The sequence below is a fragment of the Parasteatoda tepidariorum genome, chromosome 1 (assembly GCF_043381705.1).
Source record: "Parasteatoda tepidariorum isolate YZ-2023 chromosome 1, CAS_Ptep_4.0, whole genome shotgun sequence".
Taxonomy (NCBI): domain Eukaryota; kingdom Metazoa; phylum Arthropoda; class Arachnida; order Araneae; family Theridiidae; genus Parasteatoda; species Parasteatoda tepidariorum.
In genome coordinates this window covers 719,137-743,142 of record NC_092204.1, presented here as the reverse complement: position 1 = coordinate 743,142, position 24,006 = coordinate 719,137, and the positions used below count along the sequence as shown (strand labels likewise).

The 24,006-nt window shown below is 30.2% G+C and overlaps 1 protein-coding gene across 4 annotated transcripts in view; it reads left to right on the top strand.

Moving 5' to 3' along the window:
- LOC107457188 (uncharacterized) overlaps positions 1-24,006 on the top strand; it is a 70,691-nt gene that overhangs the window by 8,380 nt on the left and 38,305 nt on the right. For 3 of the 4 annotated variants that reach the window (XM_071179856.1, XM_071179810.1, XM_043053624.2), the window contains 3 exons: positions 3,107-3,145; positions 12,923-13,017; positions 14,340-14,408. In XM_071179856.1, the coding sequence (XP_071035957.1) occupies positions 3,107-3,145; positions 12,923-13,017; positions 14,340-14,408 (203 nt within the window). The remainder of the gene's footprint in view (positions 1-3,106; positions 3,146-12,922; positions 13,018-14,339; positions 14,409-24,006) is intronic. The other variant, XM_043053625.2, reaches the window with a different exon arrangement.

Below are 24,006 nucleotides of genomic sequence, written 5' to 3'. Positions count from 1 at the left end.
TTTCCGTCTTTTGAATATATATTTTTAAATTTTTTAAAAAAAAACTATTTTATTTTAATAATTTTTCTTCTAAGTTCTATATGCTTGCAGCTTATGCTCAGTAAATAACACTTTTTAAATTTCTTAATTTTCTTTGTTTTTCTTAAACGAGAAAAACTAAACCGAACTAAAAATTATGAGGTTGAAAATTGCGCAGGGAGTAAGATGGAATAAAAAAATTTAATATTTGATAGCTAATTTGCGAATCATTAATTGTTAAACTGATAGTCAAAAATATCATGCAAGTAGCTTTGCAGTCTGCAGAACTGCAGCTATACAGTTGAAATTTGACATGCTGAAATTTTTTTTATTTATTTATGATCTTAATGTGAGACTTTTTAAGAAATTCTAATTTATTCAAAAGCTATTAAAATTTCAAATGCTTCGTAATGCTACAATAGGCATCCTAGCTTCCCTGTGGCCGAATTGTGGCGACATTGTCGCAGAACCTTACTGATTTCTTGCAGAAAGATTTTTCCTTTGGGAATTAAAAAATTTTAGTTTTCTTTTCTGTAGAAATTTTTAAAGGATTTTTTTTTTCATAATATTCAAAAGACTATTTTCTCTCTCATCGGAGTGGAGGGAAAATGCTTGTGATTTCTCTGTTTTCATTTGAGAATAATGAAAATTTTTGAAGAAATTTTTGTTCTATTTTTTTATGATTGATTTCCACTTAGCTTTTAAAATCAAATATTTTTAATACTGTATTATTTATTACAGCAACTGAATCTCAAAATGAAAACACACATTTAGTAACTCCTTTTTGAAGAGTACGATTTGCATGTTTTTGCCGTCTCTCGCATATTTTTTTCTTTTCTCGCATTAAAAAATTATTAACGTGAGAAATTCACCCACTCTATTAATCATTTTCAAAATGGCGAATCTCTCGAATTTTGAAAAAAATTTAGTCTTCCAGGATTTTGAATAAAATCCGTTTCACTTTTCTTTAATCTAATCTTTCATTATTTTCAACATTGGTCCTTGTTATTTAACTTCCCTATTTACCAGTATTGTTCAGAACAGGTGCGAACAGCAGAACCCCTTTCAAAACACATTTCTCTGCAACCACGTGTTCACCGTAGGTAAGGTTTCTTCATGTAAGATGTTTAAATGTTTTGTGCATGAATGTAAGATGGACAAATACCTTGTAACGGCAACATCTTCTACTCCGTAACGGGCAAATGAAAATGAAACAAATGTTGGTAGAAACAGTAAAAATGAAACAAATGGTGGTAGAAACAGTCAAAACGAAACAAATATGGATATTTTTCAGCTAAATAAAAAAATCAGTTGAGAAAAAAAAAATGAGTCCTTTATCATAAGTTATTTAAAGTCAGCTCTATTTTTAGCTGTTAATGAATTACCAAACTCCCTTATCGACAATTTACAGCAATTTACAAAAGTTGAAGACTGTGAAAACTATGCTATGCTGGAAGACATAGCATGATGTATGAACATGGAAAGAGCTTCAACGAACTTCACTATCTTACGTTAAGCAGAAATAATTGAAAAGCCTATGCTGGCAGATGTAGAGGATAGGTCAGCATCTGTTGCGAGGTCACTTAGCACCCAAAACTGATTTAAGACAAAATTTCGTAACAGATTGACTGATAAGCATTTAAGCAACCTAATGAGAATAGCTGATGAAAAAATAAATGTCGAACATTTTCCATGTGATGATGCAGCAAAAATATTTAATGCTTTAAAAATAAGACGTTAAAAATTTATTATAATTAAATAAAATTTTTTTCCACGGCTATTCGAGTTTTTTTAATTTTTAGAAATCTCACTTAACTTCTTGAAATCTCACCCTGTTTTTGAGAAAGGGTGAGAAATTCTCTCCCATTTTTTTTCTGTAATGAAAAACACTGTATAATAAAACTTTCTAAATTGAATAATAAAATTTGAATAATAATGCTAATAAGAACNAAAAAAAAATGAGTCCTTTATCATAAGTTATTTAAAGTCAGCTCTATTTTTAGCTGTTAATGAATTACCAAACTCCCTTATCGACAATTTACAGCAATTTGCAAAAGTTGAAGACTGTGAAAACTATGCTATGCTGGAAGACATAGCATGAAGTATGAACATGGAAATAACTTCAACGAACTTCACTATTCTAATGCAGAAATAATTGAAAAGCCTATGCTGGCAGATGTGGAGGATAGGTCAGCATCTGTTGCGAGGTCACTTAGCGCCCAAAACTGATTGACTGATAAGCATTTAAGCAACCTAATGAGAATAGCTGATGAAAAAATAGATGTCGAACATTTTCCATGTGATGATGCAGCAAAAATATTCAATGCTTTAAAAATAAGACGTTAAAAATTTATTATAATTAAATAAATTTTTTTTTCCACGGCTATTCGAGTTTTTTGAATTTTTAGAAATCTCACTTAACTTTTTGAAATCTCACCCTGTTTTTGAGAAAGGGTGAGAAATTCTCTCTCATTTTTTTTTGTAATGAAAACATTGTATAATAAAACTTTCTAAATTGAATAATAAAATTTGAATAATAATGCTAATAAGAACAGGCCATGGAAGATAAATCCCCCTTGACCTGCCTGATCAAGAGCCAATTTATAAGCCAAATTAAAAATCGAAGGTTGGCAATAACATAGGCAACCCCCGTAATCCATATTATTGAAAATAATTTGGCGAAAGCAAATCGCCAAAAAGACTATGAGAATTAGTGTAACTGAAACATTTTTGCATTAAGAGATAAAGAGTTATAACTGGATTTTAGTGAATGAATGAGTCTACATTAGTAATGAAATAAAAAGTTATCCCCTTACATTGATTGTTAAGAAGAAGAAAAAAGAAATGTTTTATGTTCGCTTTTTATAAAATGTAAAAATTAAATAATTGATTTAGTTTAATTCCATTAAGAATGATTAAAGAGAAAAGGTTAAGAAATTTTAAGAACTAGGAAATATGTAATGCCTACTGTGGCATCACATGCTGTATTCGTAAATTTTCCATTATTGTAGAAAATTTATTTATATCTCTGAATATAAAGAAAATTTATTTTACTTTCATGTCTTAAAATTCTTTGTTTACTTTTTAGAATCCAGGAAAAGGTATTCTGAATCCCCTCGAAGACAAGGTAATATTTTTAAGACTATCATTCAAACTTAATGACTTGCCTGTTGTGAGTGAAAAAATAATTTGTTCTGTCAATTTGAGGATTTCTTTTGAAAAAGATAGTTTAAAATTTATATATGCTTAAAAAGATTTTCTTTTAAAAACATTCAAAACAAATTATTTTTTCCAACTCTTGTGAAATCTTTAAAAACCTTTCTTAGTTTCTTTTTTATGCATTATAACATTCTAAGATTTTATGGGTTATATCATTGTAACACTTGGAATAAAATATGTGATGGTGCGAATAAAGTAAATTTGTTTACATTAAAATAAAGATGGTGGGTTGTAAAAATTGTATAAGTGCATATATTTGTATATGCATTTGGATATAGTCATGCTTAAAAATAGTTAAGATTGAATTTCATAATAATTAACTTAAGGCCGAAAATAGTGTGAAATGGTAATTAAATTAAGGGGGAAATGATTTTTAAGGAAAGTGGTAGTACATAGCTAATGTGGGATAACAATAACCCAATAGGTTCAAAGGGTCACAAAATGTGAGGTTTGAACTAATTGGATAAATTGGCATCACCAAATTTGGAAAAAAGGCGAAACTAAAATAAATTTAAGGTTAAAGATGAAAACGATTAATGACATGCTATATCCAGATACAGACTTGACATTTAATACAGTAAGATGATGTTTCCAATGAGAAAATTACAAATTCCCTTAACAATAAAAAAGGTACTAACCACACACATACAGGAGGACATGATAAAGACAATCATCATGGAAATAGAGGCAAATAAAACATTCTCCTGCACAAGATTAAATTATTAACATATCATTTTATTTAGTGACATGGATCTTTCACCACATCTACTAACGCAAGAAAGGCATTTTATTGAAATGGGTGACGGGAGAATTAAAACAAAGAAGGCATCATAGATAAGAGTAAAATATAAAAGAATGAGTAATTTAAAGATTAAAATAAATATGGAAAGAAAGCTTAGATTCGAGAAGGTTTTTATTTAATGTTAAAGAGAATTAAAGGTATAAAATGTTGATTTTAAATTTACAGAAATTGATTATAGTTATGCATTTAATTTAAGATAAAGGTTAAGAAAAAAATGTTTTAAAAAAATCCCTCGACACGGCCCGAAGTCCGTATCCCGGGGAAAAAAGAACCAGCAAGGAGGAAGCACGAAGAGAGAATCTCCTAAAAGTGGCTTAAAAATTCCTTAACTGGGGTAGGACCAGAAAAGTTACAGCCAATTAAATTTAAAGAGGAGGAGAGTTTGAAAATTAGAGGAAGGAGATTGGTTAGTTAGCCCCCTTAAAAAATAAAAGAAGTAAAAAAGAAAGAGGGTCTAATTCTCCCCCACAGAAAGTGCGATGACCTCGTTGACTGTAAGCGAGGTCAACAAGAAAGTAAAATAAAAGTTGCTATATTGAAAAAAAGGAATAAAGTTTAAAGAGAATTAAGGGATTAGATAAAATTAAAGATTATATTGTCACATTACATTAAGTGTAAATGTGACAATCATTACAATAATGTATTAATTTTGTCCTTGGCTTAGAGCTTATGTTCATGTGTTGGGTCGTCAGATTTGTTGACGGAACATCATGTTCTGTTGTAATTTTAAATGTTCTCTATGAAAATTATCATTTTCTATGATTATTTTCATGTGAAGGTACATCGTATTAATTTCTTATCTATGTTGCATTGTCTTAATAATCTTGCATAGTGTTTTTGAAAAGTGCTTAAAGGTGCTTATTTTCGATTTTCGTTTTTTAAAGCCCTTAAAGGTGCTTTTTTCATCGGGTGTTTTTAAAAAGTGCTTAATTTTTAAAAATGCTTGATGAGATTTTTTTCTTTACCATGTCGTTTTATCGCCACATATTATGCAAAATCATGCTTTTTACGTTGTTCTATCCAACACTTTTCACAAGTCATTCAACTACAATCTATTTCAGCATACCATTGGTTCATAGCGTATGAAAGTGCCAATCATTTTACATGTTTGATGGAAAACTTGTGAGTCTGCATGTGCTTCTACTGAGCTTTGTTCGGTGAGATTATTCCACTCTCATATGTGACTTTGTTGCATTTTGCAAGATATTCTCCATTTCAGGCTTCATTTTCCCCTCTCTGGAATCGAACCAAAAAATCTCTCTATCTTTTAACGGTGGCTAATATAATCAAGAAAAGAGTTCTTTGTCCTAAACTAGTTATTTTATCATGATCATGCAAAGTCTTTAAAAATTATTTGGCATTTTGTTAATGTATATAGTGCTTAAAAATATTTTTTGAGTGCTTGAAAAATATTTGAAAGGTGCTTATTTTTTGTTGAAAGATTTGACTATTCACCCTGTTAATGAAGATTGAATGGGGCAGAAGCTGTAGCTAATCCATTGCAAATAGGAAAACTTCTGCAGCAGCTACTTTTTTTCATAATTTTTAGTGTAATGTGCGATTTTTCGAAAATAGTAATATAGTCAGCAGTGCAATCCAAAAAAAAAGCCCCAGTAATTTGTAGCAGTTCTATGCAACTGCTTTTAACATGAGTTTAGCAAAGAAACAAGGTTCAAAACTTTTGAATCAAAGCTTACAAATTGCAGCAGCGGATGTAATGAGAATGTCCCTGATTCACTAAACTTTTTTTGTTTTTTAAATTCACTTAAGTTTTAAACACTTAACAGAATCAAAACTTTTTAATATTTCTTGTTATAAATATTATCTGTCAAAAAAGACATAAAAAGTTGAAGGTTGAATGAAAAAATTAACAAAAAATCCAGTTTCCCATCCTTAAAAAAACGCCATCCCTAAATTTTTTGTACGTACGACGAAGAGTAATAAGAAGGAAAAAAATGAACACATTTTTAGTTGCTGCATATTGTTTTTAAATCACTTTTTTATTTCTTTTTATGGGTCATTTATTTAAATAATGCATAATAAAGAGGAGCAGTTCGGTAAAATTAGTTAAAATTGTTTGCAGTACGGATATAGTGAACCGAAATTTCGATCCCTCGAAGGTTTACTGTAACGGGGTTTGACTGTAGTTTGTAATCTTGACATTTAAAAAAAAAAAAAGTTGTGTGGTTGGTTAATTATGTTTGTAGTAAAAAGTAGCTGTAGTTGTAATTAACTGTAATAAAAATGTAGATTTTCCAACCTCTGGAATGGGCTATAAACATGCCAGTTACTTCTTTTGCTAATGCTTGTTTTCTATTTTGCTAGTCATTCTTAGTTTGTTTTGATGTCACTATTGACAACTGCCTTTATTCTTGAATTATGGAGTTACTGTATTATTCCAATCTACCTTATTTAAATAGTTAGTTACTTCATGGATAGGTAATATCACTAAAGTTATCCGTTACTTGTAAACTTATCCAGTGATATTAATTTTTCTTGTTCTTATAAATAATATCATTATTTTAACTTTTTATTAAGTATTTTTTATTTAGAATAAATTTTTTTTGAAATGTTGAAATAAAACTTTTTTGAAAACTAGTTCATGTCTACATTTTCTAACAAACTTTATTAGTTTTAAAATACTTTTGTGTATGCCAAATTATTAATTGAAAATAAGCAAATTTAAATTATGAAAGTCAGAGAAACTTCAAATCGTCTGGCCATACTGAGGATTAACTTCGATACTAACTTATAATGAATGTTATTGTTTGATCTCAAATTTATGCAATGATAATTAGTGCTTCGTGGTTTTTAAAACCCCTATAATATTACGATGTACGAGATTCAAATTGAGTAGTCACTTTTTAATGCATTCAATTTGTGCCCATTCGCAGTTTTGATTTCCATGTGGATTTTTTGAAATCCCAATATTTATATCGTAATATTTTGGTGCTTAATATTCCAATCATGCATTTGAGTTATCTTTTGTGGCATGCCCAATTTGCACTAAATTCATGCGGTGTTTTGATTGTGTTTTTTCAGGCAGTTATTACTGCTGATTTCCGCATGTTTTTAAAATATTTTTTTTTATATATTTATCATTTTATATTTCCTCGTGATATTGTTATGATACAAGAAATTCGTATCACGCATTTGAGTATTTACTATTTAATTATTAGGTATTTATTATTAAAAAAAAACCTAATTATATCCATAGTTTGTAAAAGATTTCAAATAATTTCTTTTTCCAGTAGTCCCATGTCTGCATCATTATTTAATGATCTAAGCTTCATTGAGTTTAATTTTTGGATAGAATTTTCATCACAGGTTTTCCTTTTATAAATTAATGTTTTTAATTTTAGCAGTAAAGTTTTAATACATTTTCAATTGTTATGTTGTATTAAACAAATATTTACTTCATTATTTATTAGTTTACTGATAAAGGCAATTTTAGCTTCAAGGAAATGTTTTTTTTCCCAGGAAAATAAATTAATTATTCTAGTGCTTTTGCTTACTTTATCTTGTAAAAAAAAAAATTGTGTTTAATGGATCTCAAACAGAATCTTTTATTTACTGTGATATTTGTTGTGATCTATAAAATTTTTTCTTTTTTTCAGTTACAAAACTTGCTTGTTACATAATAAAAACTTATACAAAACCTAGATTTTCCTGATACAAAATAATACATTACCTAAATTTTCCTGATACAAAAATGTATGCAATTTTTAGAAATTAAGTGGGACCCCTGGTTCTATTGTGGCTTATCACTATAATTTCACATATTGTATTTAAAAACAATAATTATATATCACAACTCTCCCCCCCCCCTCGTGCTGTGGTAATTGATATCAACCAGAATGACTTCTGTTTTTTCTATTTTAAAACATTAGTGTAGAATTTTTATTCTAAATCAAAAATAAAAGAATATGTTCTTAATATTGAATAAAAAATTTAGAGTTGTATAAAAGGATAGCTATTGAAACATGTTCTTAATATTTAAGTAACATTTAATAAAACATGTAATAAAAAAAGAACAAAGAGAAATTTTATTTTAGTTGTTTTTTATTAAATAATTAAAATTTTTTCTCCCCTATAAAACTAAAATTAATTCATTAAATTTAATGAATGAATTAATATTTGAATAAAACTGTATTAACATCGAGTGTCATTCGCTACAAGTTTAAAAAATTGTATTTGAACCTGAGTGGATGAATTAAAAGTATTTTATGAACGATTTGAACAAGATATATAGAGAGAGTGAGAACGTGAGAACTAAAAGTTGGAATTAAAAAATAATAGAGCATTTAGAAAATTGTCCTCATAAAAATTTTAGTGATGCCGCCTATTGATCATTACAATAACTACCTAGTTAAGTAAAGTAGATCGCTTAGTGGAACATTGCTGGAATTTCGCGAACTTTCTCAAGTCAGGGTGAAATGTTATTTGTGTGAATTTCTTCCTTCTCAGGAAAGGGTGTCAGATGATCAATCAATTGCATCACATTGTAAAAACAAAATTAAAATTTGTCGCCCTGTGATATCTTACTTCCAGCATACATTTGCTTAGTTATTGAACTTCTGAACATTAAATTAATATAAAATATATTTTTAAAAAGTGGTATTTTTTTTAAATGTCAGGAAGTTCTCTAACATCAAGCGCATCATCATTAACATTTTATGGTTCTTTCATGTAATATTTTGTTATAGTTTTTTTTTTAGAAAAAGGAATGTCAATATAATTTGTCTATGGTAAGAACTCCCCTCTGCCACTAAGTCTGAGGCTGTCTGCTGCTATGGAAACTCATTTCAGGAAAGATAGCTTCTCTTCACTCTAGGGCTGACACAATAGACCGGAGAAAAAGATTCCCTTCCTCTGTCCGACCCTAGCTTAAACCTGTCCTAAACCACACACTCCTACCTGAAATAGGCATACCTCGTTACCATTGGTTAGGGGAGTTCTAACTTCAGACAAACTATACAGTATTTTTAAAACCATTGTTTGCATTATTTTCATAAATTTTAAACTCTTTTTAACAAACAGGTCTGTGAACTTTAGCACTAAGCATACCAACACTTAGCATATACCTATTTCTACCATAGCCGGTCAAATGACCGTAATTTATGTTTCTTGATTGAATGTATGAAATATGGATGTTAGAAAGGAAGTGAACTAAAAAGAACTTTATTATAATGAAACAAAATTGTATATTGCTAATTTCGATGTACATGCAAGGCATAAGAATTTTCAATTCATTGCTCAATGCATTTTTTACGTATACAGGGTGTTTCCATTCTACATTTTCCGCAAACTTATTTCTTTATTATTATTATTATTTCTATAATTTTTGTATATACAGTGGAAAGTCGCGTATCCGGAATCGGCGGGACTTTCCGAAGTCCGGATAATCGATTTTTCCGTATAATAGACCCCCAAGGTAAACAGAGATTAAAATNTATAATTTTTGTATATATATAAGAATTATTATTCTTACAATTAATATTATTTCTTCTAAGAACTTGTGCTGTCTTGATAGTATCAACATTTTTCTGGGTGAAAACTAACAGTTAGTTAGAAATGAATTAAAGCTATCAAAATGAAATATAAGCTACTTACCAAAACATTTATAGTTTTTGTCACTTTTTCTTGCACAAAAATGTCAATCTAAAATTGTAGGTACTTTCTTGACATTTGAATTCACTGTTATTCTGATTGAACTCACTACGCAGCAGTCTTTGCAGAAATATACAACTCATCGAGTGCAATACGTTGAATACGCATTACATTGTCAATTCTGATCCGTTCACCTTATAAAACAATAAATTGTTCTCCTGGTCAAATGACCAGTTGTGGTAAAAATAGGTATACGACAAGTACTATACTGTCACAAGTACAAAATAATAATAATAAAATATTAACTGTATATTTTTGTTAAGAAAAGTCAAATGTGCAACAACGATAAGATGATAAGCACATTTTTGATGCAAAAGTTCTTAAACAGTCATTTGACTGGTCATGGTATGTTTAGTGTTAAGAACTGGTTCTAAATCTGTAGACTGACTAAATGAAACATTTCCGAATTTAAAAAGCATATTCGTTTAAACTATCATAAAATGACATGGTTAATTTAAAACCACAGATATAGTGACACAATCTGAATACATTAAGAATAAATGTTATGTTTTAATTATCTTAACACAATGAAATATTTTAACGCAATGCTAAAACCCCAAGAAATATTCAATACACTGACTTGTGCTAGGTTTAATGATTCAATAAAGACTTTTAATATTAAATTTAAATAATTTCTCAATTAGAATTTTAAAAAAGAAAAATCCTACTATATGCATCTAATTCTGTGTTAATAAAATGTGTTATATCTAAATTAATTACTATTTAAATGTGTTTTTAATTTTCTAGGAGTAGCTGTAGTTTTGGATATTTTTTGTGTATTGAAATGTTTTTAATGAAAATTATAATTAATAACCTTAATATCTTAGCATTACATGCTGAACTGATGGTTAAATCTAATGAAACGCCGGCTAGGTTTTGTGTTGGTTTGAGTACTAAATAAAAAAATAATTACAGCTTACAGCAAAAGATAATTCAGCTAATCACCGACTTTTATCAAAAATCGGTGATTTCAATTGTTTGTGGTCTCCAAACTATTGTCTCTAAACTTTAATATATGGATGCGTGAACTTTATCTTAGAAAAATAATCTTCAATTGTCTGTTTTCAAAATGTCTTAGAATACAGCGAGCAAGGTTTATAGTGAACTCCCGGATAGAGTAAGCGAAATGTTCGCTCCCATTCCTTGCTATACACATATAGTGTTATTTCTTGTGGATATAGTGAATCAAAAAAAGAGAGAGGAAGTTGTATATTATGAACTTTTTTCTGTCTTCGATTTATTTTATTTTCTTCATTTTCTAAGTAATGATTTTGAAATTTCTACTTCAAAGTAAATACATATACTGATTTTTAAAACCATCTATTGCATGGAATGTAGCGAGAAGCATTTTTTCTTGTTTGCTTCATTATTGAATAGCATCATTGAATTGGTTCTGCATTCATAAAGCCGCAATCTTCCAGTATCTGGACAAATGCTTCAAGTCAAAGCAGATGAATTTGCAAAGCTATTTGCTGTGACTACTTTTATGCTCTCAAATGCCTGGGTAGACAGGTTTAAAAAGCAGAATAACATAAATTCATGAAAAATTATCGGAGAGTCTGGAAGTGTCAGGGGTGAAAGTTTTCCTGTTTTGACGGATTTCCATCCTTTAAAAAAAAAAAACATAAGATGGAGCGAAACGGAATATTACTATAGGTAAATTCTAAGTTTTTTCTTTTTTTAATATTTTATGCGATAGACGGATTCAGTGGGAAAAGTCCCACACGACCGATTCTTTCTTTTCCTGGTTCCGTATGTAGGTTAACGTCAGAGGAGAGAACCAGTTTTCTCTAATGTCGAAGGTGTGTAGGGGAAAACGTCACTGCAACATGTGACTTCACCTTCCTGTTTAAGATCAATCAGTAAGTTCCGTGCTTGCTTGAATAAATTTCCGTTTTTATTTTTCTTTAGAAAAAAAAATTGGTATTGGTTAGAAGTGAAGTAAAGTGAAATTCGCAAAATTTGTGGATTGTTGTGGGATTGTTTTTCTATCTCACGTGTCTACTAGTCACGGTGTGAGAGGGGGTGAGTTATTAAATGCTATAATGGAATTTATCAATGACAATGATGCTTTAAAAGTTAACGGTGTAGGAATAAAAAATAAGTGGAGATTTGCTTGGTTAGAAGAGAGTGATGCGCAAATAATTTTAATTAAATATAAATTGATAAATAATTTTAGTTTGTAATTAAAATTTCATAATTTTTCTTTTTAAAATTGATAAATATAGATATACTGTAAAGATAGTTGTGTACATGCAATATATTTTTAATCAATATATCTTAATTTTAATAAGCATTGTGGACTTAACGTTTATTAAATATCAACATTTTGTTGAATGTTATTTTTACTATTGAACTATGTTTAGCTTGAAAATTGTTTTTGTTATTTATTAACAAAGTATTAACTTAACTAAGTATTATTCTTTTCCTTAAAATGCTAGTACTTTATTTTACTGGAAAATTAACTGTTCGAAAAAAATTAAAAGCTGAGGTTATTTTTGCTTGAAATAACTAATTACTTTGCATTTTTTTGTTTATACTCCTGAACTATAGTAGGTTTGCTAAAATAAATATGGAATTTTTATAAGCCTTAAATGTATTTTGTGTATTTTAATTTTTATTGAAAAGTTTGTTCACAATTTTTATAAAAGGAATTCATATATAATTTTTTGCTTACTTAAAATTATCGAACAGGACATGCCCACTTCTGATTTTGAAATTTTCAGTCTTGAAAATTTTTAAAACTATAAAGTGGGAAGTGTTTTCTGTGTTACCCCTGGAAAGTGTTTCCATATCTAATGTGAAGCATTGTTCATCAGCTAAAGATTTTTTTTTGTACGCACGACGAAGAGAAATAAAAAATATAAGTCAGCACATTTTTTGTTACTACGTATTATTTTTCAGTTATTTTTGTATTTCATTTTATTGGTTATTTATTTGAATAATCTGTAATAAAAAGGGGGAGTTTGAAACCATTAGTTAAAATTGTTTGCGGAATGGATATAGTGAAGTCCTTGAGGGTTCGCTATAGTGGGTTTTGACTGTATTTCTGTTGAGTTGTGCAGTTCAATTTATTCTCTTTTATTGTTACGACTACTCTTCAGAAATTTAATTTCGAAATCTTTTGTAAGGGGACTGTCTCAATTGGTCCCTGATTAAATGGCATAATGTCTTAACTTAAAAGGTTTTTTACATTATTTTATTATTCTCTAGACCACAATAAAAAAGTTAAAGGACTACCTGAAATTGTTATTGATGACACTGACTACGACACTCCTGACCGATCATTTGGAGACCTGTATTGCAAGGTATCTTATCTATTCTCAGTACTATTATTATCAGTGCTTAAAAAATGCTTTTCATCTGAAGATTATGATGAAATAATCTATTTAAAATGTCTTATCCAAAAACATATTAAAAGAGATCCTTTTAACTGTACTGCATTCATTTAAGATTTACTTTGTGTCATTTTTGTATTATTATTTTATTATATTACGTTTTCTCCAATTAATTAATTTAGTGGAATTGTATTGCTCTTTATTTTTAAATTTGTTTTGTTGAAAATAAAAAAAAGTGACTATCATGCTCCTTTTAATGCAATCGTGACATATTATTTTGCAAAACATGCAATTACTTTTTTTTTTTTATGTAAAACCCTTATAACTTATACCACTAGAAACTTCAGGTACTTATATAGAGCAAAACTGAATCATTTAAGGCAATTTTTTTCCTTAACATTTCCATATTCTACTTCTGAAATGGCCTATTAAAAATATGGTTTATGTTTTCTCCAATTAATTAATTTAGTGGAATTGTATTGCTCTTTATTTTTAAATTTGTTTTGTTGAAAATTAAAAAAAGTGACTATCATGCTCCTTTTAATGCAATCGTGACATATTATTTTGCAAAACATGCAATTACTTTTTTTTTTTATGTAAAACCCTTATAACTTATACCACTAGAAACTTCAGGTACTTATATAGAGCGAAACTGAAGCATTTAAGGCAATTTTTCTCCTTAACATTTCCATATTCTACTTCTGAAATGGCCTATTAAAAATATGGTTTATGTTTTATAGTTATACATACCTGCCAAGTCTCCTGTTTTTTTCCTGTGACGGCTATCTATTGTTTATCTGTATATTCTCAAATTTCTCCGTATTTGCTGAAGAAATTTAAAAAATTCGACGATGAAATATCCGCTGGTGGCAAAAATACTTCTCTTATTCCTCAAAAATGGATGGTGCTATTGTCAGTACTGGAGTGTGTTGTTTTATAGTTTAAGTAATTATAAATAATGGTTTAAAAAAATCCTCTTTAGATTAAGATTTATATACATATTTTTATTTCGCTATATATGTAAGTGCTTATATTATTTCTAATTTTGACTTACATGATTATGCATTATGCGATGTATCAAAATTTTATGCATAGCCTAAAAAATGTCGCTAGTAAAATCTCCTTTATTTTATTTCTCCAATGTTGGCGGGTATACCTTTTTAATGTAGAAAAGTGAAATAAACTTGTTTTAAAATCAATGTTTGAAATGTTGGTATCACTCAAAATATGAGCAATGTTAGTTTTTATTTAGTTGTTACATATGTATAATTTTTTAATTGGTTTTTCTTAAGGCCTGTGACTCTCATATGAACTCAGAACAAATGTGGGAAGCTCATATTCAAGGAAAACGTCACCAAAAAGTAAGAGTCTTCTTCTCAAACTATTTAACTATTCAACAGGGAACTTGAATAGAATCTAAAATAACAGGGAAAACGGAGGGAATTTTTCCTTACAAATTGGGACAATACAGGAAATTTTATTTCTTATTTTCGTCCATTTGCAATCTGTGAAAGATAATTTTATAATTCAAAGGAAGGATGATAGTTCAGCTACACTATACTATTTCATTTACAATAGCATTATTTGTTTTAAATACCTTGAGTAGTTCTTTGTTTGTCTAATTTTTTCCAGCAATTAAAACTAGTATATTTATCCTAATATAGCTCACACAAGAATACGGTAATTGTGTATTTCTTCTTAATATGTCACAGCAATGTTCCGAAAACGTAATTTTTTGGTTGGTCCAATTATTACAGTTGGTCTGAAACCCCAGCTGCCCGAACGATAGCCGTACTTCGAACAAACTTTTTTTCCGGTAGTAGCCATCATCAGGAGAAAATGGGTGAAGCTATGGCAGCTGCGGCCTTGCATTGACAACCGCTGTAGACTAGTTTCTTGAGTTCCAAGCGATTTTGTTTTGGCTGCCGTTATTTGATCTGGGGTTTATTGTGATGTATAATGAATTTGCGCATCGTACATTATAGTTTTCTAAGCTTCGCTAGTTCTTATTTTTGGCCATTTACACTTTTATCTCCGTTCACATATATTTTTTCCATTTACTTTTGTCTTTTTCACATGGTGCATTGTAAAATGAATGTATTTTAACAATGAAAGTCAATTTGATAGACAAATAAAGTGTGTACGATCAATGCTGCTGAAAAAAATGATTAGTTAAATAAAACAGTCAGAGTGACTAAAACTGTTATCAACTATCTATCATAAGATATTGAGGTGAAAGTTAGCGACTGGTAATCAATTTAAAATGATGATTATTGAGTCTTATGTATAGCTTAACTTTCTTTAATGTAGTGGTGGTCAAAGTTGTTTAAAATTAAATTTTAGAAAAATTTAAATTTTACTATCTGCTATTTATTTTAGATTTCAATGCTTCTGCCACCTTTAATATAAAATAAAAAATCTCACTGCACAATTAGAAGTTATGTTTTTATATATCTTCAGGGGTCTGTCCAGGCCAAATTTACAACCGTCTAGCGGTACCTTCACAAATTCAACTTTAGGAAGAACGGTAGTTTCACAACATACTTTTTCTTAACATTTTATTTTTGTATCCCGTAAGAAACTATAAATCTATATTTTTGTGTTGATATTTATTATAATTTTTAATTTTCACTAATTATATCTAAATTTTCACGAAATAGGTACCTCTCAGAAATACCTAGACAGACCCCTGATCTTATTGATAACATAGTATTACATAGAACACTACCTCCTCCCATTGTCTGTGTTGTAAAAGCTTAGCTTTTTTTTTTCTTGTCTAACAATTTTTTAATTAAAATCAGATGTACTTAACTAAAAAATTTTCTCTTTACCTCTATTGAGCAGCAAAAACTAATTCTTTTAAAGGAAAACAAACTAACTTTCTTCAATGAAGCCTTAATTTTAGATTGGAGTAGTATCTGCTATTTGTTTCATGATTATATCTGTGAATAGCAATAAAATACATGGTATTCTTTTGATATATCTACTGCAAAATAGCATGATTTTAAGAAAGACTTGATATTCCCACCAAAAATAGCAAGAAAATTATTTATAAAACAAACTGTGCAATATAATAAACAGGGTCATTCTTAAGTTTTTAGAGCCTGAGTTTTCTTATTTCTATATTTTTTTTTTGTACTTCTAAAAATAAAAAAATTAGGTTTTGAATCGTTTTTTAAAGTTATTTTGATGCAAGTATGAAAAAAGAAATTTCATTCCACAAAATGGAGCACCATTTTAAAAAAATAAAACTAAAACCATTGGTGTCATTTGTTAGTAGCGAGTCACACGTATTATTCTGTGGTTCGAGAGTATAAGAAATTGGGAGTGTGGGTAGGGTCAAAAAACTTCCAGAATGGTTCAATAACAAATTATTAAAAATAAAACAATGTTATTTTATTGGCCTTAAAAGTACTTTCCACCTGCAAACACATACTTCTTCCAGCGTTCCTATGATGTTCGAAATACTCTTGGAATACCTTCAATTGCTTCATCAAATTTTTTATTGCCTTATCTGAATTCACAAAGTGGTGTCCCTTTAATTTCATTTTCAGCCGTGAAAACAGGTAAAATTCCGCTGATGCTAGGTCGAGAGAATAAGGAGGTTATTTCAGAGTTGTAACATTGTGCTTTTTCACAATTAGAGCACGATATGGTGGAGCATTGTTGTGTAAAAGAAACCAATAATTTGTTGTCAGGTCGTTTTAGTCTAATTGCATCTCGTAGTTGTTTAAGAATCCCCAGGTAAAGACATTAATTGACCTTCAGATGAATAAATTCATAGTGAATGAAGGCCTTGTAATCGAAGAAAAAAACACTTCTAAAATAACTTTCTCTCTGCTTTTATTCAAGTGAAATTTTTCCTTCCTTAATGAGTCCCAGACCCCCATCTTGAAATAGATTCTTATAGATTTGAAATAGTAAGGAGTTTTATTTTTTAGGATCAATTATTACTATTGAGAACAAAATGACTCCTGAAATGAAAAGCTGACTCTATCTGGCAAATGGAGCTGTCTATGGGCTGAGAAGATTTTTTAAATCTAGGTTGCTTTCTATAATCTTAATCTGTAAAACTCTTGTCAGGCCAGTCTTGGCATACGCTTCTGAAGCTGAAAATTGTATTGCAACATTAGAGAGAAAGATTTTGCAGAGTATACTTGATGGTGTAAATGAAAACAATAACTGGAGAAGGGGATTTAACTTTAAACTGTACAAGATTTATAAACAACCCGATATTATTAAATACGAAAAAATAAATAGAATGAATTGGTTGGCCCTCGTGATTCGAATGAGTGATAACAATACGATAAAAATGATACTGCTTTTTAGACCCACTGGAACAAGAAAGCGGAAAAGGTCGTGGTTGGATGGGCTGACTCGGTGGAGTCTGATTTTTTTGCCATTAATGAAAAGAATTGGAGATGAAAGATAAATTGGAAGTCGTCATGGAGAAAACTTCAGAGGAAGGCTTTGGCCCTCATTGCGCTCTCTGGCAAACTATGATGATGATGAATGATGTTTTTGCTTTCTTTTCACTTGACTGACGCTTTGTGTAAAAGCCCTAAAGCACCATGTTTAATCAGCTGTCGTCAAATCTCTAAACATGTTCCCTCTCACTCTGGTGATAACGCTTTTATAACCATGTGCAAATCATCATTGCTTGATGATTTGAACATGTTGCAGCATGTTCAAATCATCATGAAGAAAGCTGTGAACACTCTCACGTGAAATTTCAAGTTCAGAGGCATCAATATTTATTCGCCTGTCCCTAGTCACGATTACTCAAACGGCACCAGACTCAAGGGTCATCTTTGATACTCTGCGATATTTTCGAAAACATACACAGCCGCATAGCTGACAACTCTACTGGATTTCCCAGTAGACTACTGGATTTTGCCGTTTCTCCTGGTCTACCAATTTAATTAAAATTCTCCTGGTTTTTATAAATTTTTGAAAATTACCTGAAATTAAAGTTTCTTGAACAAATCCCTACTGAAATAGAATTTTTGTACGATTATTCCTTGCTTGAATATTAAAATAAGTATTACTAATACATAATGAAGCAAACCTCATTTGTAGAAATAAGTTCAAAACTTTTTTTGTTATAAAATGTTCAGTTTGTTTTTATTCAAAACTCTCTTTTTAAACTAATTGGAAAAAAATCTTTTAACATCTTTGATGAATTAAATGCTTTTTAATATTTGAAATTATGAGTATAAAAAATACATCTAATCAGAAAATGAATCTAATTTACAAATACAGAAAGGGACAAAAAGGTAAATTAACAATTAAAACATTAAATCAAAATGGAAAAGCGCCTAAAGCAGTTGAAACCAAATTTGCTTTATTTTAATTTAGATATTAAAAAAAAAAACAATTAAGGCAGGAAAAAGTAATAAAAATAAAAGATGTGTGTTGGCAAGACAGCACTTCATCAGGGGACACACTGCCTGCCAAGACACAGGAGGCTTTCTGTTGTCAGTTTAAAAACCAAAAGTCACAGTGCCCCGAGGCCCCATGATGGATCGACAAATAAGAGAAAATCATTATAAGAATTGAAAAGCACAGAAAAATAATTAACCAGCAAACACAACCTGAAAGTACACATAGTAAGACTTAAAAATGATACACCCACTTATAAATAAAAATACTTGCTGTTAGAAAAACCAAATCAAAATAAAATATAAATTGCCAAATCAGTTAGAAAATATAACAAATAAATTAAGTGCTGAACCCAGTGAGAAAGTATTATAAGTAAATCCAGTGATATTTATAAGTGGGCGTATCATTAAGTGATTATGATTGATAATGATTTTCTCTTATTTGTCTATCCATTATGGAGCCTCGGGGCACTGTCACTTTTGGTTTTTCCACTGACAACAGAAAGGCTCCTGTGTGTTGGCGGGCAGTGCCCCCCGCCTCCCCGATGATGTGCTGTCTTGCCAACACGCATATCTTTTATTTTTATTGCTTTTTCTTGCTTTAATTGTTTGTTTATTTTTTGAACATCTAAATTATATATAATGCATAACATTTCAAGTGTGTTTAATGTTAATTATAACTGGAAAATATTGCAATTTTTGTATTTTGATGACAGTAAAAATCCCTAAAATTCCCCATGTGTAAAATATTTAGTACATTATCATGAAATTTATATTTTGTAAAATCTACTTGATTTTTTCCTGTCCACTTTGGCAGGTATGCAGTCGTCTTTTTTAATTTCTGTATGCTTTTATATAGTGTAGAATTTGATGTTTGCTCTAAAAATGACAATGAATGCTATAAATGATCTGCAGCTGACAGTGCCAGAAGTAAATTTCTAATGGCTGTGCGTTTTCTTTACCAGTGCTGACACCTAGGTGAATGTCGGCGAACATTCCGGGAATTTTTTGACTCCGTTTGTTAACAAACCACTGCTTCTATCTTATAAATGACACATTTTTAAGGCAGCAAATGTTATCAATGCTCTTTGAGCTTGTTTTGTTGAGTTTTTAAAATTATTTTTGTTTATATATTCAATTCTATCAAACTTCTGTATTTATAGTTCCATTCTTTCAATTTGGAAACGAAACAGAAAAATACCCATTATAAAAAAATTTCTGTCAATGAATTTCGCCTCAGTTGGAGCCAATATATTACAAGAAAAACATTACAAACTCATAATGTTTTTCTTTTTCATACTGTTTCTTGTAAGCATAATGTTTTTTCTAAACGTTTAGAAAAAACATTACAAAGTCAAAGAAAGAAAATGTCTGTACTTGATATAAAAAACATGACTCCATGTGTTTTATATATCACTCCATAAATATTTGTCTATCTTATATAAAAAACATGACTCCATGTTTTTTATATAGCGGAAGTTATGATGAAATGAGAGTTTTTCAGAATAGTTCTAAAATTGGGGCTCGGATTTTAGAACTAAATGAAAAACAAATTATGAGTGACAAAAGGATGAGGTCTCTACTGAAGCGTAAGTATAGTAAAGTAGTTTTATTAAATTATTGAAAGTTATGTACCTCCGCTTGTCTGGCGAATATTGAATGCATTAATTTATTATGAAAGAGCTGGAATAGACACAAATGTCATAGTCAGAACGTTAGGATGACTCAAAAGTGTTTGAAAATTGTGGTGTCAACATCATATTTTCGTCCCCAAGCCATTTCTACTTCTTTATAAAGTTTATTTTTTGGATAGAAAGTGACCATGAGCTCATTCAATACATGGTGAGTTGGAATTGAATGAGGTAAATTTGAATGTTTGAAATTCATTCATTTCCAAACGTTATAAATAGTTCATCTATGGTAAGAGCTATCCCCTGCCCACAAAGTCTGAGACCACCTGCTGCTACGGAAACAAGAATAGCTCACTTCGGGATGGTTAGCTTCTCTTCATTCTAGGGCTAATACAATAGGCCGAAGAAAAATATTCCCTTTCTCTCATCCGAACCAAAACCTGTCCCGAGCAGTGACCTCACAACCTTCCTTGAAATAGTTACACTTCGTTACCACCGTCACCGCCATGGGTCCAGGCGAACGTCTAGGGGAGTTCTTACTTTAGACAAACTATACTGTAGTATGTATGTAAACAATATGGACACAAGAAAGCTCATACGAGTGTTATATTTTCTTCGCATGCCGACTCAACAATTGTCCTTTGATTGCAAGAGAGATGGCAAGACATTGTTATTTTCGTGGCTGAATATTTTTTCCATCATGAAAGATTCCAGTCATCTTTTAAAACAATTAAGCTAGATGGAAGAAAGAGTAACGTGGCATTAAAGACGAGTCATTAGAGCAACAATTGAGATAAAAACTTAAAATTATAGCAAATTGGTTATTTATTTAACAAGCCTTAATTTTTTTTTTGAAAAAGAATTTAATTTATCAGAGTTGCCACTCCACAGGGAGAACAGAGAAAAACCTGGAAAATTCAGGGAATTTAAACATCACCAAAATTAACAGGGAAAATGCGGGGAATTTTTTAGTTCTTCTTTACAAACTGGGAAAATACAGGGAATTTTGTTTCTTATTTTCGTCATTTAGAAAATGGTGACCACTCAAGGGCAATCTATGGAATATTTAAGGAACGTATTTCAGCTATACTAAACTATTTCATTTACTGTAGCATTATTTAAGTATGCTTGACTGTTCCTTTTTTACTCTTAAATTTTTCCAGCATTTAAATTTAGTTCAGTCAACCCAATGTAGGTCATACAAGAGCACAGTACACATTGTGTATAATACATTGTGTATAATACATTGTGTATAATACATACAGGGAAAACAGGAAATTTTTTTTCCAGATTTGAGTGGCAACCCTGATTATTTTGTCCTGCAATAATAATTCTGGAAACAAATGCAAAGAATTTACATTTTTATGCAAAGAATTTACATGTAACATTATTTTCCTTTTCGCTAAATAAAATCAAATAAAAAAGACTGGATTTATAGAATAGGTCCATAATATTTAATTGTGTTATAATGCATGGATTTTTAAGACATTATAGCTGCGCTTTATATAAAGTATTCTATAGTGTGCATTGTGCTTGATGCGCATTGATTATTTGAAGGAAAAAAATTTTATATTTCATGCATTTATTTTAATTTTTAATAAGAGTTAAATCTTATAACAACAGGACTAGACATATTTTGCCAAATGTGGATGAAATTTTTTCCCACCCATAAAATGTAAAAAGTCATAAAAGATACATATGCTGAGAAATCCAAATATTTTTATTAAGTAATCTGGAGTGAACCATTGACAGAATCACCTGCTTATCTCATTGGTTGACCTTCCGTGTATTTTGAAAAAATATTTTAAAATTATTTCTGAAACAAAGACTTCTGGCAGTAAATGATACATTTCAAATGAAAATATTTTGAACCCATTATTTTTCTACATGTAGATTTTCAATTCAATATTTTATGTGCTTTCGCACCATTTTTTATAAGAATACAATATTGTAAAACACTTCTAAATAATTTAATATACTCATATGATGTTATGAATTCAAGTATGAAGTTATAACTAGTTTCAGTTTCTAAATTCACAAAAATAACTTAAAGCTAATAATTTTCACATCCTAATATTCTGTTCATAATAAACAACAATGAAAGAAATTGAGAAAACTTCATACCTGCCAAGTCTCCTGTTTTTTAACGAAGATTCCTGAGTTTTATGACTATCCCTTATGACTATCTGAAATTTCTCTGTATTTGTTGAAGAAATTTTAAAAAAAAAATTGATAAATATCCATCGATGGCAAAAAAAAACTTCTCTTATTCCTCAACAGATGGTTCTATTGTTCAATTGCCAGTACTGTGTTAGGCTGAGTGTTAATTGTTAAAGTCAAGCCAGGATGGCTAGTACAGAGTTGAACAGTAGTAGTCGTAAACCCAAAATTGGATCGGCTGTTCATGGACGGATATAAAATAAAATAGTTTAAGTATAGATAGAGCGTTTACCTTCCATTGAGGTGTACCCAGGTTCGAATCCCAGCAACGACTGGGCGATACGAGTTCAGCATCCGGCTTGCACCGACCAAAGTGCTGACATAAAATATTCTCACTGGTAGACGGATCATGCATTAGTCTCCTTGTCGTCAGGCTGACTGTGAAAGGTTTTTGTGGTTTTCCTCTCCATGTGACTCAAATGTGGGTCTGTTAAATAAATAGTCCTCCATGTAGGCAAATTTCACCCAATGCTTTATCCCGGAGTTCCCTTGTCTTCTGGATTGAGTTCAAAATGACAAGGCTACGGAGTCGAACATCAGTAGTCGTAAACCCCAAAATTGGGTCGGTTAGTAATATCTCGGTTATTTTATTTCTCCAATGTTGGCAAACTTTAAGGTAAGTTTCTCTAAAAAAATTTATTATTTCTTTCTATTCCCAGGCTTGTGGCTAGAAATGTCTTGAAATTTATACAAATAAAAAAAGGAATTCATTTTTGTATATAAACTTCTATACTTAAATTTCATGGAGGAAAATTTATTTCGATTACCGGACTATCAAAAACGGTAGCTTCACAAAATACTTTTAAAACAGCAAATTCTAAAAAATTCCTCCCCCCCCCCCGTCTTTTAAAATTTTGTTGCTGTATCTATTTAAAAAAAAACAATAAACTTTGCAGTTAATTATGCTTTTTGATTTGTAATAGAACCCACACGTGGTTTTCTATTACGACATAAAAGAATTCGTTTCCCACTCGGTTTGTAAGAAGAGCTCTTTTCCTCCCCATGCCTGGCTGAAACCATGCCGTGATACCGAAAATTAATTTGAATCATTATTCTAAATTTATTCTAATAGATGTCTATTTTTTTTTTTTTTGTGTGANCGCGAAGCGCTACCGCTCAGCCACCGGGCGTCACCCAATGCTTTATCCCGGAGTTCCCTTGTGTTCTGGGGTGGGTTCAAAATGACAAGGCTACGGAGTCGAACATTAGTAGTCGTAAACCTAAAATTGGGTCGTTTAGTAATATCTCGGTTATTTTATTTCTCCAATGTTGGCAAACTTTAAGGTAAGCTTCTCTAAAAAAATCTATTATTTCTTTCTGTTCCCAGGTTTGTGGCTAGAAATGTCTTGAAATTTATACAAATAAAAAAAGGAATTCATTTTTTTAAATAAACTTCTATACTTAAATTTCATGCAGGAAAATTTATTTTGACTACCAGGCTATCAAAAGCGGTAGTTTCTCAAAATACTTTTAAAGCAGCAAATTCTAAAATTCCTCCCCCCCCCCCCCCGAGTCTTTTAAAATTTTGTTGCTGTATCTATTAAAAAAAAACAATAAACGTTGCAGTTAATTATGCTTTTTGTTTTGCAATGGAACCCACCCGTGGTTTGCTATTACGACATAAAGGAATTCGTTTCTCACTCGGTTTGTAAGAAGAGCTCTTTTCCTCCCCATGCCTAGCTGAAACCATGCCGTGATACCGAAAATTAATTTGAATCATTATTCTA